The 15,601-nt window shown below is 38.5% G+C and overlaps 2 protein-coding genes across 2 annotated transcripts in view; both read right to left on the bottom strand.

The window, feature by feature from the left end:
- mpp2b (MAGUK p55 scaffold protein 2b) overlaps positions 1–11,245 on the bottom strand; it is a 59,862-nt gene extending 48,617 nt beyond the window's left edge. Inside the window, exons 1-2 of the mRNA XM_057825542.1 lie at positions 10,916–11,245; positions 2,409–2,482 (exon numbers count right to left, since the gene is read on the bottom strand). Coding sequence (XP_057681525.1) covers positions 2,409–2,439 — 31 coding nt within the window. The 5' untranslated portion in view covers positions 2,440–2,482; positions 10,916–11,245. The remainder of the gene's footprint in view (positions 1–2,408; positions 2,483–10,915) is intronic.
- Positions 11,246–11,848: 603 nt separating this feature from the next.
- pyyb (peptide YYb) lies at positions 11,849–13,945 on the bottom strand. The gene is made up of 4 exons (XM_057825543.1): positions 13,793–13,945; positions 13,480–13,670; positions 12,300–12,380; positions 11,849–12,112 (listed from the first exon to the last, which is right to left on the bottom strand). Exons 2-4 carry the CDS (start codon positions 13,656–13,658, stop codon positions 12,088–12,090), a joined length of 285 nt encoding a protein of 94 aa, XP_057681526.1. The 5' UTR covers positions 13,659–13,670; positions 13,793–13,945; the 3' UTR covers positions 11,849–12,087.
- Between the last annotated feature and the right edge of the window lie 1,656 nt (positions 13,946–15,601).

Below are 15,601 nucleotides of genomic sequence, written 5' to 3'. Positions count from 1 at the left end.
TTTTAATGCCCTCCTGTTCAAAATTTTTCTTCCCCCACAAAATTGAGATTTTAAGCTTTCCAATGATGTGGAACACATGCATGTAGGACAATTTTGAAATTTGGCCAAATTGGGGGTCTCAGAGCAGAACTTCAAGTCACCCGAGTGTTTTCTGTGATGTATATATTAGGGGTGTCAAACGATTAAAATTTTTAATCTAGTTGATTACAGTTTAAAAATTAATTAATCGTAATTAACTGTAATTAATCGCAATTCAAACATCTATAAAATGTGCCTTATTTTTCTGTAAATTATTGTTGGATTGGAAAGATAAGACACAAGATGGATATATCCATTCAACATACGGTACATAAGTACTGTATTTCTTTATTATAACAATAAATCAACAAGATGGCATTACCATTATTAACATTCTGTTAAAGCGATCCATTGATAGAAAGACTTGTAGTTCTTAAAAGATAAATGTTAGTACAAGTTATAGAAATTTTATATTAAAACCCCTCTTCGTGTTTTCGTTTTAATAAAATTTGTAAAATTTTCAATCAAAAAATAAACTAGTAGCCCGCCATTGTTGATGTCAATAATTACTTACACAATGCTCATGGGTGCTGAAGCCTATAAAATCAGTCTCACCCAAGCGCCAGCAGAGGGCGCCAAAACTCCGAAAAACACAAGTACACATTTCATTGTGCTGTCATTTTAATCTGTTTGAGCGGGGCATTTGTGCGTTAATTGCGTCAAATATTTTAACGTGATTAATTTTAAAAAATAATTACCGCCCGTTAACGCGATAATTTTGACAGCCCTAATATATATATCTATCTATATATATTTTGTTTTTGTTTTTTTGGACAGAGCATAAAGATAATATGCCTGTGCCTAAAATGTGTTGAAACATTGTTACAACACTGTGACATCGATAGTATTTTTTTAACAGAAAGAAACCTATTTTTGAAGAATTGTATACTACCTGTTAAGGCAGTAATAAATAAGACTTTCAACAGTCCTCTAGTAACTCAAGTGGAACCTACCAGAATAAACTGACTTGTCAAATCCTCACCATGTAAAGGTTCAATTCAGCTCAAGTACCTTTTATTTTTTGGTCAGTCATGTGTTAAAACATGAAACATAACCAATGCAGAAACAACATACAGGTGACCCAAAAAAAAGTTTACACTCAGTTGACTGCTTGTTTAAAAGCCATTGAAACATATCTAAATAGGTTGTCATGCTTAAGTGATTCAATAAGGTCACTCAATGCAGCTGGTAATCTCTCGTCTCTACAATTCCTGTGCTTCTGCTGAAAATGAAGAAAACTTTAGCTGTACCTGAATTGCTGCGTGCCGGTCTGACACCTACTGATATTGCAGAAAATCTGAGAATATCCAGATGTGCAGTCTACAAAGTTAAAAAGAAGCTGAAAGATACTGGAACAGCCTCACGAAAACCTGGGTCTGGAAGTGCCCGATCTGTGGGGACCAAAAGTTGATTGACAAGGTGATATGTGGCCACCCAGAGTCCAGATCTCAATCCCCTGGATTATAGCATATGGGCAACTGTGGAGGACAGTGCCTGCAAGAAGCCACAAACTTCTGTGGCAGCCTTGGAGAGGTCCATTGTTAGATCTTGGGAAAAGATGACAGCATCCTACATAAAGAAGACCTGTCAAGGGTTCCGCAGGCGCCTGGAGGCTGTTGTGACACTTAAGGGAGGACACATTGAAAAATAGAGTGTACTGTACATGTTCTTTACAATAATGTATAATTTGTGATTCAATTCTAATTCTAAGCTGAATAAACATGGCATTTAAGTTGTATTATGGCAGTGTAAACTTTTTTTTGGGTCACCCTGTAGAGTCAAATGAACCCAAATGGCATGTATAGGACCTTTAACTACTCATGTAGAAGTCTTCAATTGTACACTTTGTTCATGATTCATATTGAATAAAACAAGATCTGTTTTTACCACTGACTACTATGACCAGTGACGCAGATTGCCGATGCATGAGCACATGACTGCATGAGTGGCTGGCTCCAAAGCACACACCAGAAAAACCTTCTGAGGCGTGACTAAATTAAGACGAGAGTTGGAGTGAACTATTAGCCAGCTCATCAAGCCACATTAGAAGTGGTGAGATGAGATTCACGTCTGGAGTGCTGGATTAGCCACAAAGCTTTCACTATCACTTCCCCTTTTTAGACATCTTCATGACTGATGCTATTCTCAAAGCACTTGACTTGAGAGGCAACACCTTATCGTGAAATGAATATTTTCTTTCATCATTTCATAAGCATAAAGTTTCTATTGTCTTGCGTTTCCAATTCAATTGGAATTTATTATGTAGATTGTGGGTTTGCGAATGTGTGGTGCACACAGATGCTCTAGTCATAGTTGATCAAGCCACTTACTGGAGTCAGAAAATGATGTTGCCACAGGCATTTTATGATTTATTTCCTCCTTGTATCTTCTGCCAAGCTTGCAACTGTGAAAAAAAAAGAGACAAGAGAGAGAAATTCAAAAGAAAATCAAAGTATTGATTGGCTGATGAATAGAATTTTCCTGGCACAAAAGCACTTACGTAGTAGAAAATAAATGTGAGACGCTTGGCCTGTCCCAGTGTTCAGCTCTTGAATTCTCAAATAACTAATTTGGCTGAATAATGAGTCTCCAATAATGAGCAGATGACTAAAGTACGATAATCCAGCCAATTCTGAGCTTTGCAACCAGGCCGTTTATCAGACAGCTTTTAAGATGATCCTAAAGATTATTGTTTAGTGTGAGTTTAGTTTCAAGAGTCTTTTACCCCCATCCGTAAAGGTCACCAAACCCAACAACAATAACTGTGAAAAATACTGTACATTTACCAGGGGTGTGACCAAAAATTCGGCGCCGGAAATTTACCACCAAATAGTGTGAAAAAAAGTTGCCGTTTAATCCGACCGGGAGCGACTTTGCTCGGCTTCGTCGCTATTAGAACTCGGCTCACTCCCCTGGCTCTCGATCAAATGCACTTTGCACAAGAAAACAGAAAGTCTTATTTTAAGGAGTAGGAGAGATTGTATCAGCCTTGTAAAGAGTTTTACAAGTTTTGGTGAGAACGAGTTAGTTTTTAGTTGTTGTGAACAACAGTTCCACAAAAACTTACATCAAGATCTCATTTAGCTTAGCAATCGGAGGCGTAAGACCCATTTTTTGAGTGTCCCATACTTCTAAGAAACTGCATTTATCAAGCTTTCATCGGCCGTGACGTGTGTTGCTATGACGACGCCAGCACCGTTCAGAGTTTACCACAAGACGCTCACTGCCGCCGGGAACGCATCCTCCCATAGGGTTTCGGAATTGGCACCTTTCAAGCTAAATGTCTCGAGGCCCTGGGTTTGAAGTACCAATGTTGAGGCAAAGGGCATTAATCGAAAAATAATGAAATAAACTAATAATATTTTTTTAACGAAATAAAAAATTATTATACGCATGTGTATTTTTCGGCCTTTCGGATTCGTTTCTTTGGCCAAGTGTTTCCAATATATGGTTTTCGGATTCGGCCAAGAATCCTTCCGTACATCCCTAATATTTACATTCAACACGGCGATAGAATGGAGATCCATTTGATAACCCATTGCAAATGGATTGGACATCTATTGCCGTCAATAATACTGTATTATAATCAGTCTGGGCTAGCACTCTCAGAATGGATTGGATGGCTATTGCCATCAATGACAGCCAATGAGTTAAGTACAGTATGAGGTGTAGAACACACTACTACAGTGGTCATTTTTAGTATGCTACATACTTTAACTTCAGTTATAACTTTTTAGACATTAAGGGGAACTCACATTTTATGGAGTGAAAATGATGAAAAACCTTAATGCATCAGCTTGTTTGCAGCATATTGATAAAACCCTCATTTGCTGACCTTTATCGTGACAACAAAAACAAATGCATTCCAGCCATAATAACAGTCATAAGTATCGTGTTTTCAATCTGTCTAAACAAGGTCCCACCCACACTAAATGCTATCTAACTCACTTTGGAACTATTAATAGATATCCCTGCAGTTACTGCCCTCGTGTCCATGGGGGAATATTACTAACAGATGGAAAGATTGAACGAGCGGGTGAGTGGGCAGGACGGCCGATGTTGGCTTAGAGAGGATCTGTTGATTCTAATTGATCCATTTAACATCAGGCAGCATGAGAACAAACAGGTTTGAGAACAAACAGCCTTGGATCCAAACCTGCCTTATCAGGTGACATGGCATCGGTGGAATTCACACTTGAAAATAGCGGTACGGGGATGTAGCAATGAAAACACAGTATAATCAATAGCCACGGAAAAAGGAGGGGGGGAAAATGTGGTAGTGTGGCAATGTATCAAGTGGGAGGTCCGATAAGGGGAAAGAAGGTTTAAATAACAGGGATGAAAAAAGTACACAGTTGAACAAGCGAATGTTAATTTTTGGTTGCTATGACAATATCCAGCCATGAAGCACACACATGGAAGTAGTGCTAAATAGCCCAGCAATGTCACTGGAGTGTCGCTCTTGTGTAAATGAATGAATCCCAACCACACATTAAATTTTAAAATGATCGAGCCATCACCACTCAATGCACTTAGAGTGCGTTCGCTTGCTCACATCGGGAAGATTCTTTTCTTACATCACTAGTATCTGCTGGTTTGACTGCTGTTTTCACTACATGGAATGTGATATAGATGAACATTCTCATAGGCTAAAAGGGCTTTGGGAAAATTTACCAATGTGAATCTGGCCTTTAATGCCACATTCACGTTCCACCCACGGGATCCCGTGTTTGCACAGTCAAATGACAGAGCTTGTTAAAAGTATGCAGAGGCCACACGGCAGCTAAGGAGCTAAAGCCGATTTCAGCAGAGCTTTTTTGGGAGTTTGAACCAGAATGGGGTTGTCAAGTGTTTTTTTTTTTTTTTTTTAAACCCGTCATTTTAGAAGTGTGTAAAAATGAATTTTTTTTTTTTTAACGATTGCGTCATCGCTGTAGGTTGGAGCTTTTGGCTTGGTTTTGAGAAGAGTGCTGAAATGCAAATGCTGAATTACCTTTATAATGTCAGTCTATACGGTATCAAAGTAAAATACACAGGGTTGTTGGTTTATGATGGAGTTCTCTTCCCTAGATGGCAAAGTAATCCAAATTTGTATGCAAATTGAAACGCAGCGTAAATCAGTCTCGGTAGACTTGTTCCTACCAAGCTTCATGAAAATGTACTTTCAATCATGTAAGCAACAGTAAAGAAAATAATGTACTGTATTAAGAAATGTGCAATATAAATAAAGCCTAAATTAAGACTTTGTGATGCTGTCATGCGACTCTCCAGCTCCATTTGATTGGTAAAATTGAGTCACGTTGGATGAGTAAACAACAGTCCCCTGCCAGCACCTGAGGCCCAAGTCTTTTCTAGAATTTGCTTAAAAATACTCTTGTAGAAGTCAAAATATATATCATTTTGACACTACTCTGTCTCTACTGTAAAACACTATCTGAACGACAGTTTGCTAAGTAAATGTAACAGTGAAAATTGCTTGTTACCAAAGCTACCATCATTGTCACGGAAAGTTGATAACCTTAAAATGTTGTACATTATGTTGGGAATAGGCATGTGCCGGTATGATATTTTGACGGTTCGATAACCGTGAGCAAAAATACCACGGTTTCACGGTATTTCAATTATAGCTCCCAAAAAAATATATAACTTTTTTCCATTGAACAGGATTTTTTTTTTTTCAGACCATAGTTGCAAATTGGAACATGAATGTATTGTTAAAATAAATAAATTATCAATAAAGAAAATATTTTAAATACAATTAAACTAAATATAACTTACAGACTATACTCACAGCCACAGCTCAAGTTGCTCAAGATTAGAGCAAGAAAAAAATAATTTCTATAAAAAAGTAAAAACACTTCTGAATAAATTTTTTAAAAAATTTATACGGCATGACTTTTTTTTGAGGGTGGAAAAGCTTAAGTGAAGTTTCGCCATTTTCAGCCACTGTGTGTGTCTACATGATGTCATGCCTTTGTGTTAAAAAGAACATAAAGAATTCATAAGTTAGTTAAAAATGTATAAGTTAGTTAAAATGTCAATATTGATGTGGAAAGGTTTCATCTAAAAAAAAAAAAAAAAAAAAAAAAAAACTGGGAGTGAGACCTCTCCTTGATCCAGCGAACATGGATTTGTGCTTAGGGCAAGATCATCTTTCGCAATTAGCGATCTTTGGCGCTATCACTTTTTCCCCTTCATTCAAGCGAATCAAGCTTGCTTTCTCACTCTCCGGCTGTCACACTCAACGACGTTGCTCTCCCAACTAAGCTTAGGTTAACATTCATCTTTGTAAGCTTTTAGTTAGTTTGTATATTGAATTTGAAAGGAAAATGTGTGTTTTGTTTTTGGCGAACTGTTTCCATGGTGCTAATCTGTTGAAGCTACTCACATGGAAAAATCTAATCGTACAACATTTTAAATGTATTCATTTTGTATATTACACTTACCACGATTCGAGAGCTCAATAAATTGAAGAACAGTACGCCTTATGTTTGGAGTATTTGTTTTTGGGTTAATAGGCTCCAGCACCTCCGCGACCCTCGTGAGGAAAAGCGGCATGGAAAATGAATGGCTGGCTAGCCGATAGCGTCACTTTCACACACAGCAACAAACGGGAGGGGGTGAGCGCTGCTGCGCCAACCCGCTTCTGGCTGCATTTTTGACACAAGAAAAATAGCGAATCGAATACCGTACTACGGTCTGATGGAAAATTTTAGTGGTTTTGAAACCGCGACGTTTTCACTCCACGGTAAACCGTGAAACCGGGAACCGGCACATGCCTAGTTGGGAATGTTATAAACTTTGGAGCTCCTGAAACAGAATATTACTGTATAGCAGGGGTGCCCAATCCTGGTCCTCGAGAGCCCCTATCCAGCTTGTTTTTCGTGTCTCCCTCCTTTTACACACCTGAATCAAATGATCAGCTCATCAGCAAGCTCTGCAGCAGCCTGATAACGATCCTGATCAGTTGATTCAGGTGTCTTAGAGGAGGGAGACATGGAAAACAAGCTAGATAGGGGCTCTCAAGGTCCGGGATTGGGCACCCCTGCTGTATATAGTATTGCGCATTACACGTCACATATGATTCTTTGTGGTTCAAACACAACTTGTGTTCTGGGATGATGAATCCATCAAACTATTGTGTTGTAGAATGCCATCACTCTCACAGATTTCACAATGCTTCTCCATCCGGGCAGCAAACTACTTGATCAACATTGCATCATCTCCAGCTGGAATGGCACTGACATGCCCTGGAATGCTGATCACTCCATTAGAACACGCTTTGAATGGAAATCGGCTTACTTCACGAAATGTCTAGTGTACAGTGAACCCTTGCTATTCGCAGGCATTGGGGAATCAATGACGGAAACTGGTCTAATGGATGCCATTCCTAACATGTGTTTAATTGCCGATGGTATAATTTTTTAAACACAATGTTTGTTTTTTTTTGCCAGGTTTTGATCATTTCATCGGAAGTCACAAAGCATGCGCTTGTTTATTGGCGTTTAGAACTATAATAAAGATGATAATTACTATTATGAGTTGAATGAATTAATGTCTACAATGATTCAGAGTGTTTGATGCACGCTGTTGATGTATTAATGAAGGAAACACATTGACATCCACACCACATGACAAATAAAGTGAAATCATGCATTAAACAGAAGGTCGTGGTCATGGAAAAATTTTGGCATTTCAATGGCATATGGTCCAGCACAGGTGTCTTGATATGACAACTGCTTCGAAGCGTTCTAATGGGGAAGCAACATGTAAACACACACACACACACACACACACACCCATGCCCCCCCCCCCCCACACACACACAAAGGCAGTAGCCAAACAAGTCTTAATCCACACATGTAGCCTGGCGTCAGGCCTAAAAATAACCCCGTGCTCCCACAGGTTCAGCTCCTCTCATTACTTTACAGGGAAAACGGCCGTATCCAAGACAACCGTGAGCGGCTCCTCGCTTTTTTCCCCCGGTGCATTGCCATGGCAACAAGGGAAACGACGTAGAATAATGAGGACGGAATTAAAACTGATACTATTTAAAGGTTTGACCATTGTTCATCTTAATTACAGAGGTGATAGGATTTACAGTACATTGTATATTAGCATAGCAGTCAGAATAAGCTCAAATGTCCACTCCTCTCCATTTTAGAAGCAACAAATTGCAAGAACTAATTAATGAAACTATATACCATACAACCATCGCATACACAGCAACTCCTGTAGAATATGATGAGATTCTAATAAAAAAATGAATGTCATGTATACAGTAAAGGCAGACCTGTACAGCTCAAGGCAATATACTAAGAATCCCCCCAGGAAAAGTTTGTGTATTCATCAACCGACCAACGCGCCATGACACACCATCCATTAGTTGCTGAAATACTTCAGTGAGGGGAAAAATATATTTTTAGCATTTTCTAAAAGTAAATGCCCTATTTTTAAACGTGTAGAGTACGTAAATACCCTGAAGAGATGATTCAGTCTTCAATGACGAGTGAGGTTAAGGCGATGCTAACAACTGTTATGAATAATGCCAAAATAGTCCTGAATGCACACAAGACGGTATAGTAAGGTTTACTTATGATTACATCTGACGTAAGGGTTTGAAATATTCCTGAAGGAATTTGAGGTAAAGGACAGACTTCCAGAGTACTGCATTACAAATGGCTTCCAACAAGCCATGGGAAACCTATAACAATACTCCAGTCAGGGATCTGAGAGCCAACCTTTTGAATGCTTATGCTAATCCCCTACAAAGAAGCGTTAAAAATTATCTTTTGTCCCAGCAAAAGCTCTTTAAAATGAAAACTTTGCGAGAAAACTTTGATACGGGTTCATCTTTGTTATTTTTCTCCACTTTTATAAACATCTAATACTAAGCAACAATATTGTTTTGTGTCTTTTGGGCTGCAATAGCTAGAAACAACCTGCTGGAAGCAGAAAATATTTCAATGGGGTTTCTACGATAATGTTCCATTGTCATATATTGACCCTTATAAATGTTCTTTAAAGTATGTTTGTTTATTGCTGGAGATTTAGAGTAATACCAATAGTGCCATGGAAGAAAGATGACGGAGTGCATTTTGATTCAAAGGTAAAAGCAATGTCATGACGGGCGGTTAAACATTGCTGAATATTAGTAAATACATTATTTTATTTGTACCACTTTATCTGTTTAGATGTTTGAAGTACCACTAAATCATAACAGTGTCAAACTGCCGATGTCACTGTTGTGCAGACAATATATCTTTTGGCAAAGAGTGGAAACAATCTATCTCCTATTGCCGGTAACGAAAACAAAACAAAACACAGATTATGGTGTCGACAGAAATATATTATCTGCTGAAAGAACAGAGTGTAATCTTTCATATAGTAGTTGTAATGTTACATACTACAGTAGAGGTGCACGATAATTATCGGTCCGATAATAGGAATTGTGAAGTCATCCCAATAAATCCGATAACAATATTAATTTGGCCCGATAATATATCATATTTTGGGCACGGTGTCGTGGACTGGGATGTGTGCGTTTGTTTCCACTCCTGTTTTGCCAGTATGCAAAGTTTTGTTACTGTTGTAGAGGCCGTATTTTTCCATCATTGAGTGATAAATCCGACTATGGCAATTAGCATATATTTGCAATTTACAGTATTATGTTCACAAGTTCTTGAGAGGTCTTTTGGTTATTGATAGGCTTGCTGTCCTCTAATTGCCAGGTTAAGAAAGTTGCTTCATGGACCAAGACCACAAGAGTCTCCTCTCTGTTGGGTTTATGTTTGTTTTAGTTCAGTGCTCATTGTTCAGTGGAACACATCGTCGATGACATTGACTGATTGAATGTGATTGACTCAAATTAATTTATTGAAAAAATAAATATGGACACTTTATTTGAAGTCAAAACTGTTCTTGTCTTTGTATTGTTCATTATAATAATGTTTATGTCATCATGAAAATTCTGGTTAGGTCAAATCTATGCTGAATCCACCACTAGTATTTTTGACATACTGGTGTTTAAAAACTTAGGTGAATATACATTTAATAATCATATCTATATTATGGGTTATCGTATCGGTATCGGTCTTGAGGAAAAGGAAGTTATCGATATCAGTATCGGTTTCAATAAATGGTTATCGTGCACCCCTATACTACAGACGCATATTCCAGGGTACTTGGAGGATGAGTCAAAATGTTCCAAAATCGGCTGGCACTTAAGAGAGACAAAGTTGATTAGATGGAAATTGCCCTTTTGAAAAGTATTTTACCATTATGTACAAAACCAAGATCGCGTAATCAAATACTGGGGGAAATGATATTGAATTGATATTGTGAGTACATCTCAAAATTAAATATAGGTTAAATAAAAACAAAACTGTGCATATGCTCCAATTGTTTAGATCTGCATGCGCCAGTATCTTTAAAAAATACAACAATTTGCAATTAATGAGAATTAAACCTGAAGAATTTTTAAATTATAATTACTATCTTCGAACAAAAACAAAACTCAACTGTTATAAATTATATTTCACAGGTAAAACAATGCTGACGTCACTGCACAGGTGCATTAACGTAAATTAGGCTAACAATACATATTTAATATGGCGACTAATTGGCCTGCTTCAGAGTATGATACGGAATCAATGTTGCTAGTCCTGTTTGAGTGTGGATTTGTTAGGGGATTTTCTCGTCATGTGTTGGGTTATAATGTGTATTTAAACGGAATCCATTGCAACGAGAAAAAAAAAAAAAAAAAAAGACGATAACGACAGGAGCATTTTACATTCAAGACCGTTCCCTTCGTAGAATACGGTGCTTGCTCACTCACCTTATCCGGCTGCCGCGTCCCTGAGAGCGGCTTGTGGACGCCGCTCGACTCGGTGGTGCTGCTGGTGGAGGCGGCAGGTCCTGGTTAATCCGAGCAGTTACTTGAAGACGCCAAAGGCAACCCACCAAACGTGTTTATCTTCAACGAGACCTTGCTTTAAGACAGAACAAACACTTCCTTGAGGTTTAAATTGTCCCGTTGCTCCAAGGTGATTCAATATGGATCGTTGATGGAGAATCAACGTGACGGTCCTGTGCAACAACAGAGACCGGAGTATCGAGACTACTGAGGTACTGAACCTCCTGTCAGCGAAAATTTGTGAGCTATCTCTCGGTAAGACAGTGGACTCTAGTGGCGTAAACTTCCTTTACACTCAATTTGATGGGTACTGCACAAGTACTGTGCGTAACAAACCATAAATCGCACAAATGAGAACGTGGCTTCAGAAATATACAAATAGAAAATATGTGAAAAATGGAGAAGAGGGAAGAAAGAAAAAAAAAAAAAAAAAAAATCCTAATGAATGTCAAATTGATATCGGGTTATACTAAAAATGCAATCAAAACATTTACACAATAAAATCTTAAATATATAAAAGTAAATGCAGAATTTAAAATGTTATTTACATGACTTTTAGAATTTAATAAATGCTTTTGGGGTTTTTTCTGCTCAACATTGGCCTCCGCTAAATTGCAATTGATTGTGCTATTAGAAGAGACTGGAAAGTGTCACATTCTTGGTGGTGATTTGTGAGCACTGTCTAGTATGGTCGGAACCCATTTATTTTATTTGGGAAAATTTGTTGAGTTTGTTAATATTTTGGCCACGCAATTTCCACAGTATTCAACAAGATAAATTACTACAGTATAAAGATTTCCCTTTAAACTGAACGGAAATAACAGCTAATTGATTAAAATTGTGCTGACTCTATACTTTTATGCCATTATATCCTTTATTGTAAAGTTGTTTTCCTCATACAAAGTATTTACATAGTTGGGCACAAAGAGGCATACAAAGAGAAGCATTTCAGACAAACAGCAGGAAAAACACATGCATTTTGAGAACTTGAAATAGATAAATTAGATGCAAATTGTCCCTCCAGGAAATCACAGCATTTTTGATTGTTGTTGTGTTGTTGTTTTTTAAGGAGGAAGAGCCATCCTTCAAGTCAATTACCACCCGCTGTTATAGTCCAGACTGTAAAAATAGACACAAGCAAACTTGGTTAGGTAGGTCATGTGCAAAACAGTTCACTGCCCTATACAGACCTCAACACTGCCATTATATTCATTGTTCTTAGCCAAGTCACATTTCTTATTTTGCTTATCACAGTATTCTTCTATCCCTGCTCTCTTTTTCTGCCTTCTGTGGCAAAAACTCTCACCGTGGTTCAGGGTCTTGGTTTGGATCTGCACCATAGAGCAGCCATTCCATTGCCTGCTCAGGAGATGACCTCTTCCCATATCTGGATAAAATTACATTGCATTAATGTAAAAATTACGGTATTGTTATTCACATTTTATTCACTGCTTGAATCACATTTGGAAAGTTACTGAGCTCGATAACATAATAAAGAGTCAACATCTGTGATGTTTTTATGCTCCCTTCATTTTATTACACAGCCCTTGACCTATTATTCCCAAACAAAAGCTTTAAATTCTCTGCACAAATACAGATAAGCTTGTCTGTCATCGTCTTTTTTCTTGAAATCGATTCTTGGCCACTGAGGAGTTTAAACTGCGGGACAGCATGAGAAATCCAGCCCATATAATTACACTGCAGAAGGATAAAGGAATCTTAGTCTACTAAATAACAGCCCCGGTAATGTTCTTATTGTGTACTTTTCTACTCGTGTGACCACTTTCCACTTTATTACTTGAAGCTATGATGTAATGTTTAGCAAAGCTGAAATATGAGATTATATATTCGATCAGGGAGCTGTTAACCTTTTAGACTGGGGCACTTATTCACAAATTGGATTGTGAGATGTCAAGTGGGAGGCGTAAGTATGAGAAAGCCACTTTACAATATTAGTAAATGATCATTGTAGTTAAGAGGGTTTTTTGTTGGAGGATAGTGACTATATGTACACCAACTTCTAATAATGTATGTATTGTGTGTCTTATCATGCAACTAACAAAATATTATTAACTACATACTGAATAAACGGTAAAGGGAGAGCATATATAGTTTTTAATTAAATTTTACTCTTCAAATTTTTTTGACGATAATAATTTAAAAATAAAAAGAAACTGTTTTACATAATTATAATGGGTTTTTTGTGTCTAAGAAACTGTCATTGCATTTTGACGGTGATTTACATTCATGATTAAAATTGAGGAAGAAAAAAGTCTGTTAAAGCACATGTACGAAACTTGCACATATTGAAACTAAGACTTTTTGCGTCATCCATAATATTCCATCACATCATATTCTCATGAGATTCTGCAGATTGGTGAAGTAATTTCAATTTTGGAGAGATTCATAGTGACACATTGAGTTGATCCAAATTCCCTTCTTTTAACTACCAAATGAGTATTATCGTGTTGTGTGAGTGTCCTCACCTCTGTCTGGTGATGAGGTTGACATAATGTCTGACAGCAGCGTGGTACTTGGCCCAATCCTCCGGGGAAGCGTTGCTGCCAGGACTCTCGGGTTTGGGTGGGTAAGCATCGGCGAAGCTGCCCCAAAACACCAACAAGCAAAAGAGGAGCGCGGCGAGCATCATGCACTGTCTCAGCATAGTGGACGGACCCTTGAAGTGGAACAACCAAACATGTGAGCACATTTCTCTTAGGTCACACAATGAAATTAAGTGCAAAGTGGATCCACATGTGACACATAACAAAAATAATCAAAATGCAGACAAAAACTTACTTTTTAAGTCTTCTGGAGCACACTGGAAGGTTGTTGATGATGCTGGTGGTGATGCTCGTTCCCTGACTTACTCCTCTCCTCTCAGTTTCATGGCTTTTATAGTGAGGCGTGCATACCTGATGCGCACTGCTGACTAACACTAAACCACACCTCTCACTTTCCCGCTACTCCGGCAGCCAAAGTCATGCAACAACACACACAAGTCAGTCCTGTAATTTGGCACTTCTAACAACTTTAAATCATCCATTCACTTAGGATGATTTACAGTGTATTGTTATGGTTGTGGTTTGTGCGTCATTCTAATATTTAGGTTATTTAGCTACCGGTTTAGATACTGATAATAAAGTTAAAAATTACCGCACCACTTTACATTAAGAAAAAGCTCATGGCACACCATTAAAAATGTCACAAAAAGTATTAGATGTTGCTCCACCTACAGTGGGGGTAATAAGTCAATAGTCAACCACCAATTGTGCAAGTTCTCCTACTTGAAAAAGATTAGAGAGGCCTGTAATTGTCAACATGGGTAAACCTCAACCATGAGAGACAAAATGTGGGGGAAAAAAAATCACAGTTTGATTTTTAAAGAATTTATTTCCAAATTAGAGTGGAAAAAAGTATTTGGTCACCGACAAACAAGCAAGATTTCAGGCTGTCAAAGAGGTCTAACTTCTTCTAACGAGGCTCCACTCATTACCTGTATTAATGGCACCTGTTTTAACTCATTATCGGTATAAAAGACACCGGTCCGCAACCTCAGTCAGTCACACTCCAAACTCCACTATGGCCAAGACCAAAGAGCAGTCGAAGGACACCAGAGACAAAATTGTAGACCTGCACTAGGCTGGGAAGACTTAATCTGCAATAGGTAAAACGCTTGGTGTAAAGAAATCAACTGTGGGAGCAATTATTAGAAAATGGGAGACATGCAAGACCACTGATAATCTCCCTCGATCTGGGGCTCCATACAAGATCTCACCCAGTGGTGTCAAAATGATAAAAAGAACGGTGAGCAAAAATCCCAGAACCACACGAAGGGACCTAGTGAATGACCTACAGAGAGCTGGGACCACAGTAACAAAGGCTACACAATACGCCACCAGGGACTCAAATTCTGCACTGCCAGATGTGTCCCACTGCTGAAGAAAGTACACGTCCAGGCCTGTCTGCGGTTCGCTAGAGAGCAGTTGGATGATCCAGAAGAGGACCTGGAGAATGCGTTATGGTCAGATGAAACCAAAATAGAACTTTTTGGTAGAAACACATGTTCTCGTGTTTGGAGGAGAAAGAATACTGAATTGCATCCGAAGAACACCATACCCACCGTGAAGCATGGGGGTGGAAACATCATGCTTTGGGGTTGTTTTTCTGCAAAGGTACCAGGACGACTGATCTGTGTCAGGGATAGAATGAATGGGGCCATGTATCGAGAGATTTTGAGCGAAATCATTGAAGATGAGACGTGGCTGGGTCTGTCAGCATGACAATGATCCCAAACACACTGCCAGGGCAAAAAAGCAGTGGCTTCGTAAAACGCATTTCAAAGTCCTGGAGTGGTCTAGCCAGTCTCCAGATCACAACCCCATAGAAAATCTGTGGAGGGAGTTGAAAGTCAGTGTTGCCCAATGACAGCCCCAAAACATCACTGCTCTAGAGGAGATCTGCATGGAGGAATGGGCCAAAATACCAGCAACAGTGTGTGACAAGCTTGTGAAGAGTTACAGAAAACATTTGGTCTCCGATATTGCCAACAAAGGGTACATAACAAAGTACTGAGATGAACTTTTGGTATTGACCAAATACTTATTT

Source organism: Corythoichthys intestinalis, chromosome 21 (genome assembly GCF_030265065.1).
Source record: "Corythoichthys intestinalis isolate RoL2023-P3 chromosome 21, ASM3026506v1, whole genome shotgun sequence".
NCBI lineage: Eukaryota > Metazoa > Chordata > Actinopteri > Syngnathiformes > Syngnathidae > Corythoichthys > Corythoichthys intestinalis.
The sequence above is the reverse complement of the archived record's forward strand: the minus strand, read 5'-3'. Positions and strand labels throughout refer to the sequence as shown.

Coding starts and splice junctions, on each gene's coding strand:
- pyyb (XM_057825543.1), bottom strand. CDS start 13,658: ATGCTGAGACAGTGCATGATGCTCGCCGCGCTCCTCTTTTGCTTGTTG. Junction 12,381..13,479: donor AACCTCATCACCAGACAGAG/GTGAGGACACTC, acceptor AATTTTATCCAG/ATATGGGAAGAGGTCATCTC. Junction 12,113..12,299: donor AACCAAGACCCTGAACCACG/GTGAGAGTTTTT, acceptor CTATTTTTACAG/TCTGGACTATAACAGCGGGT.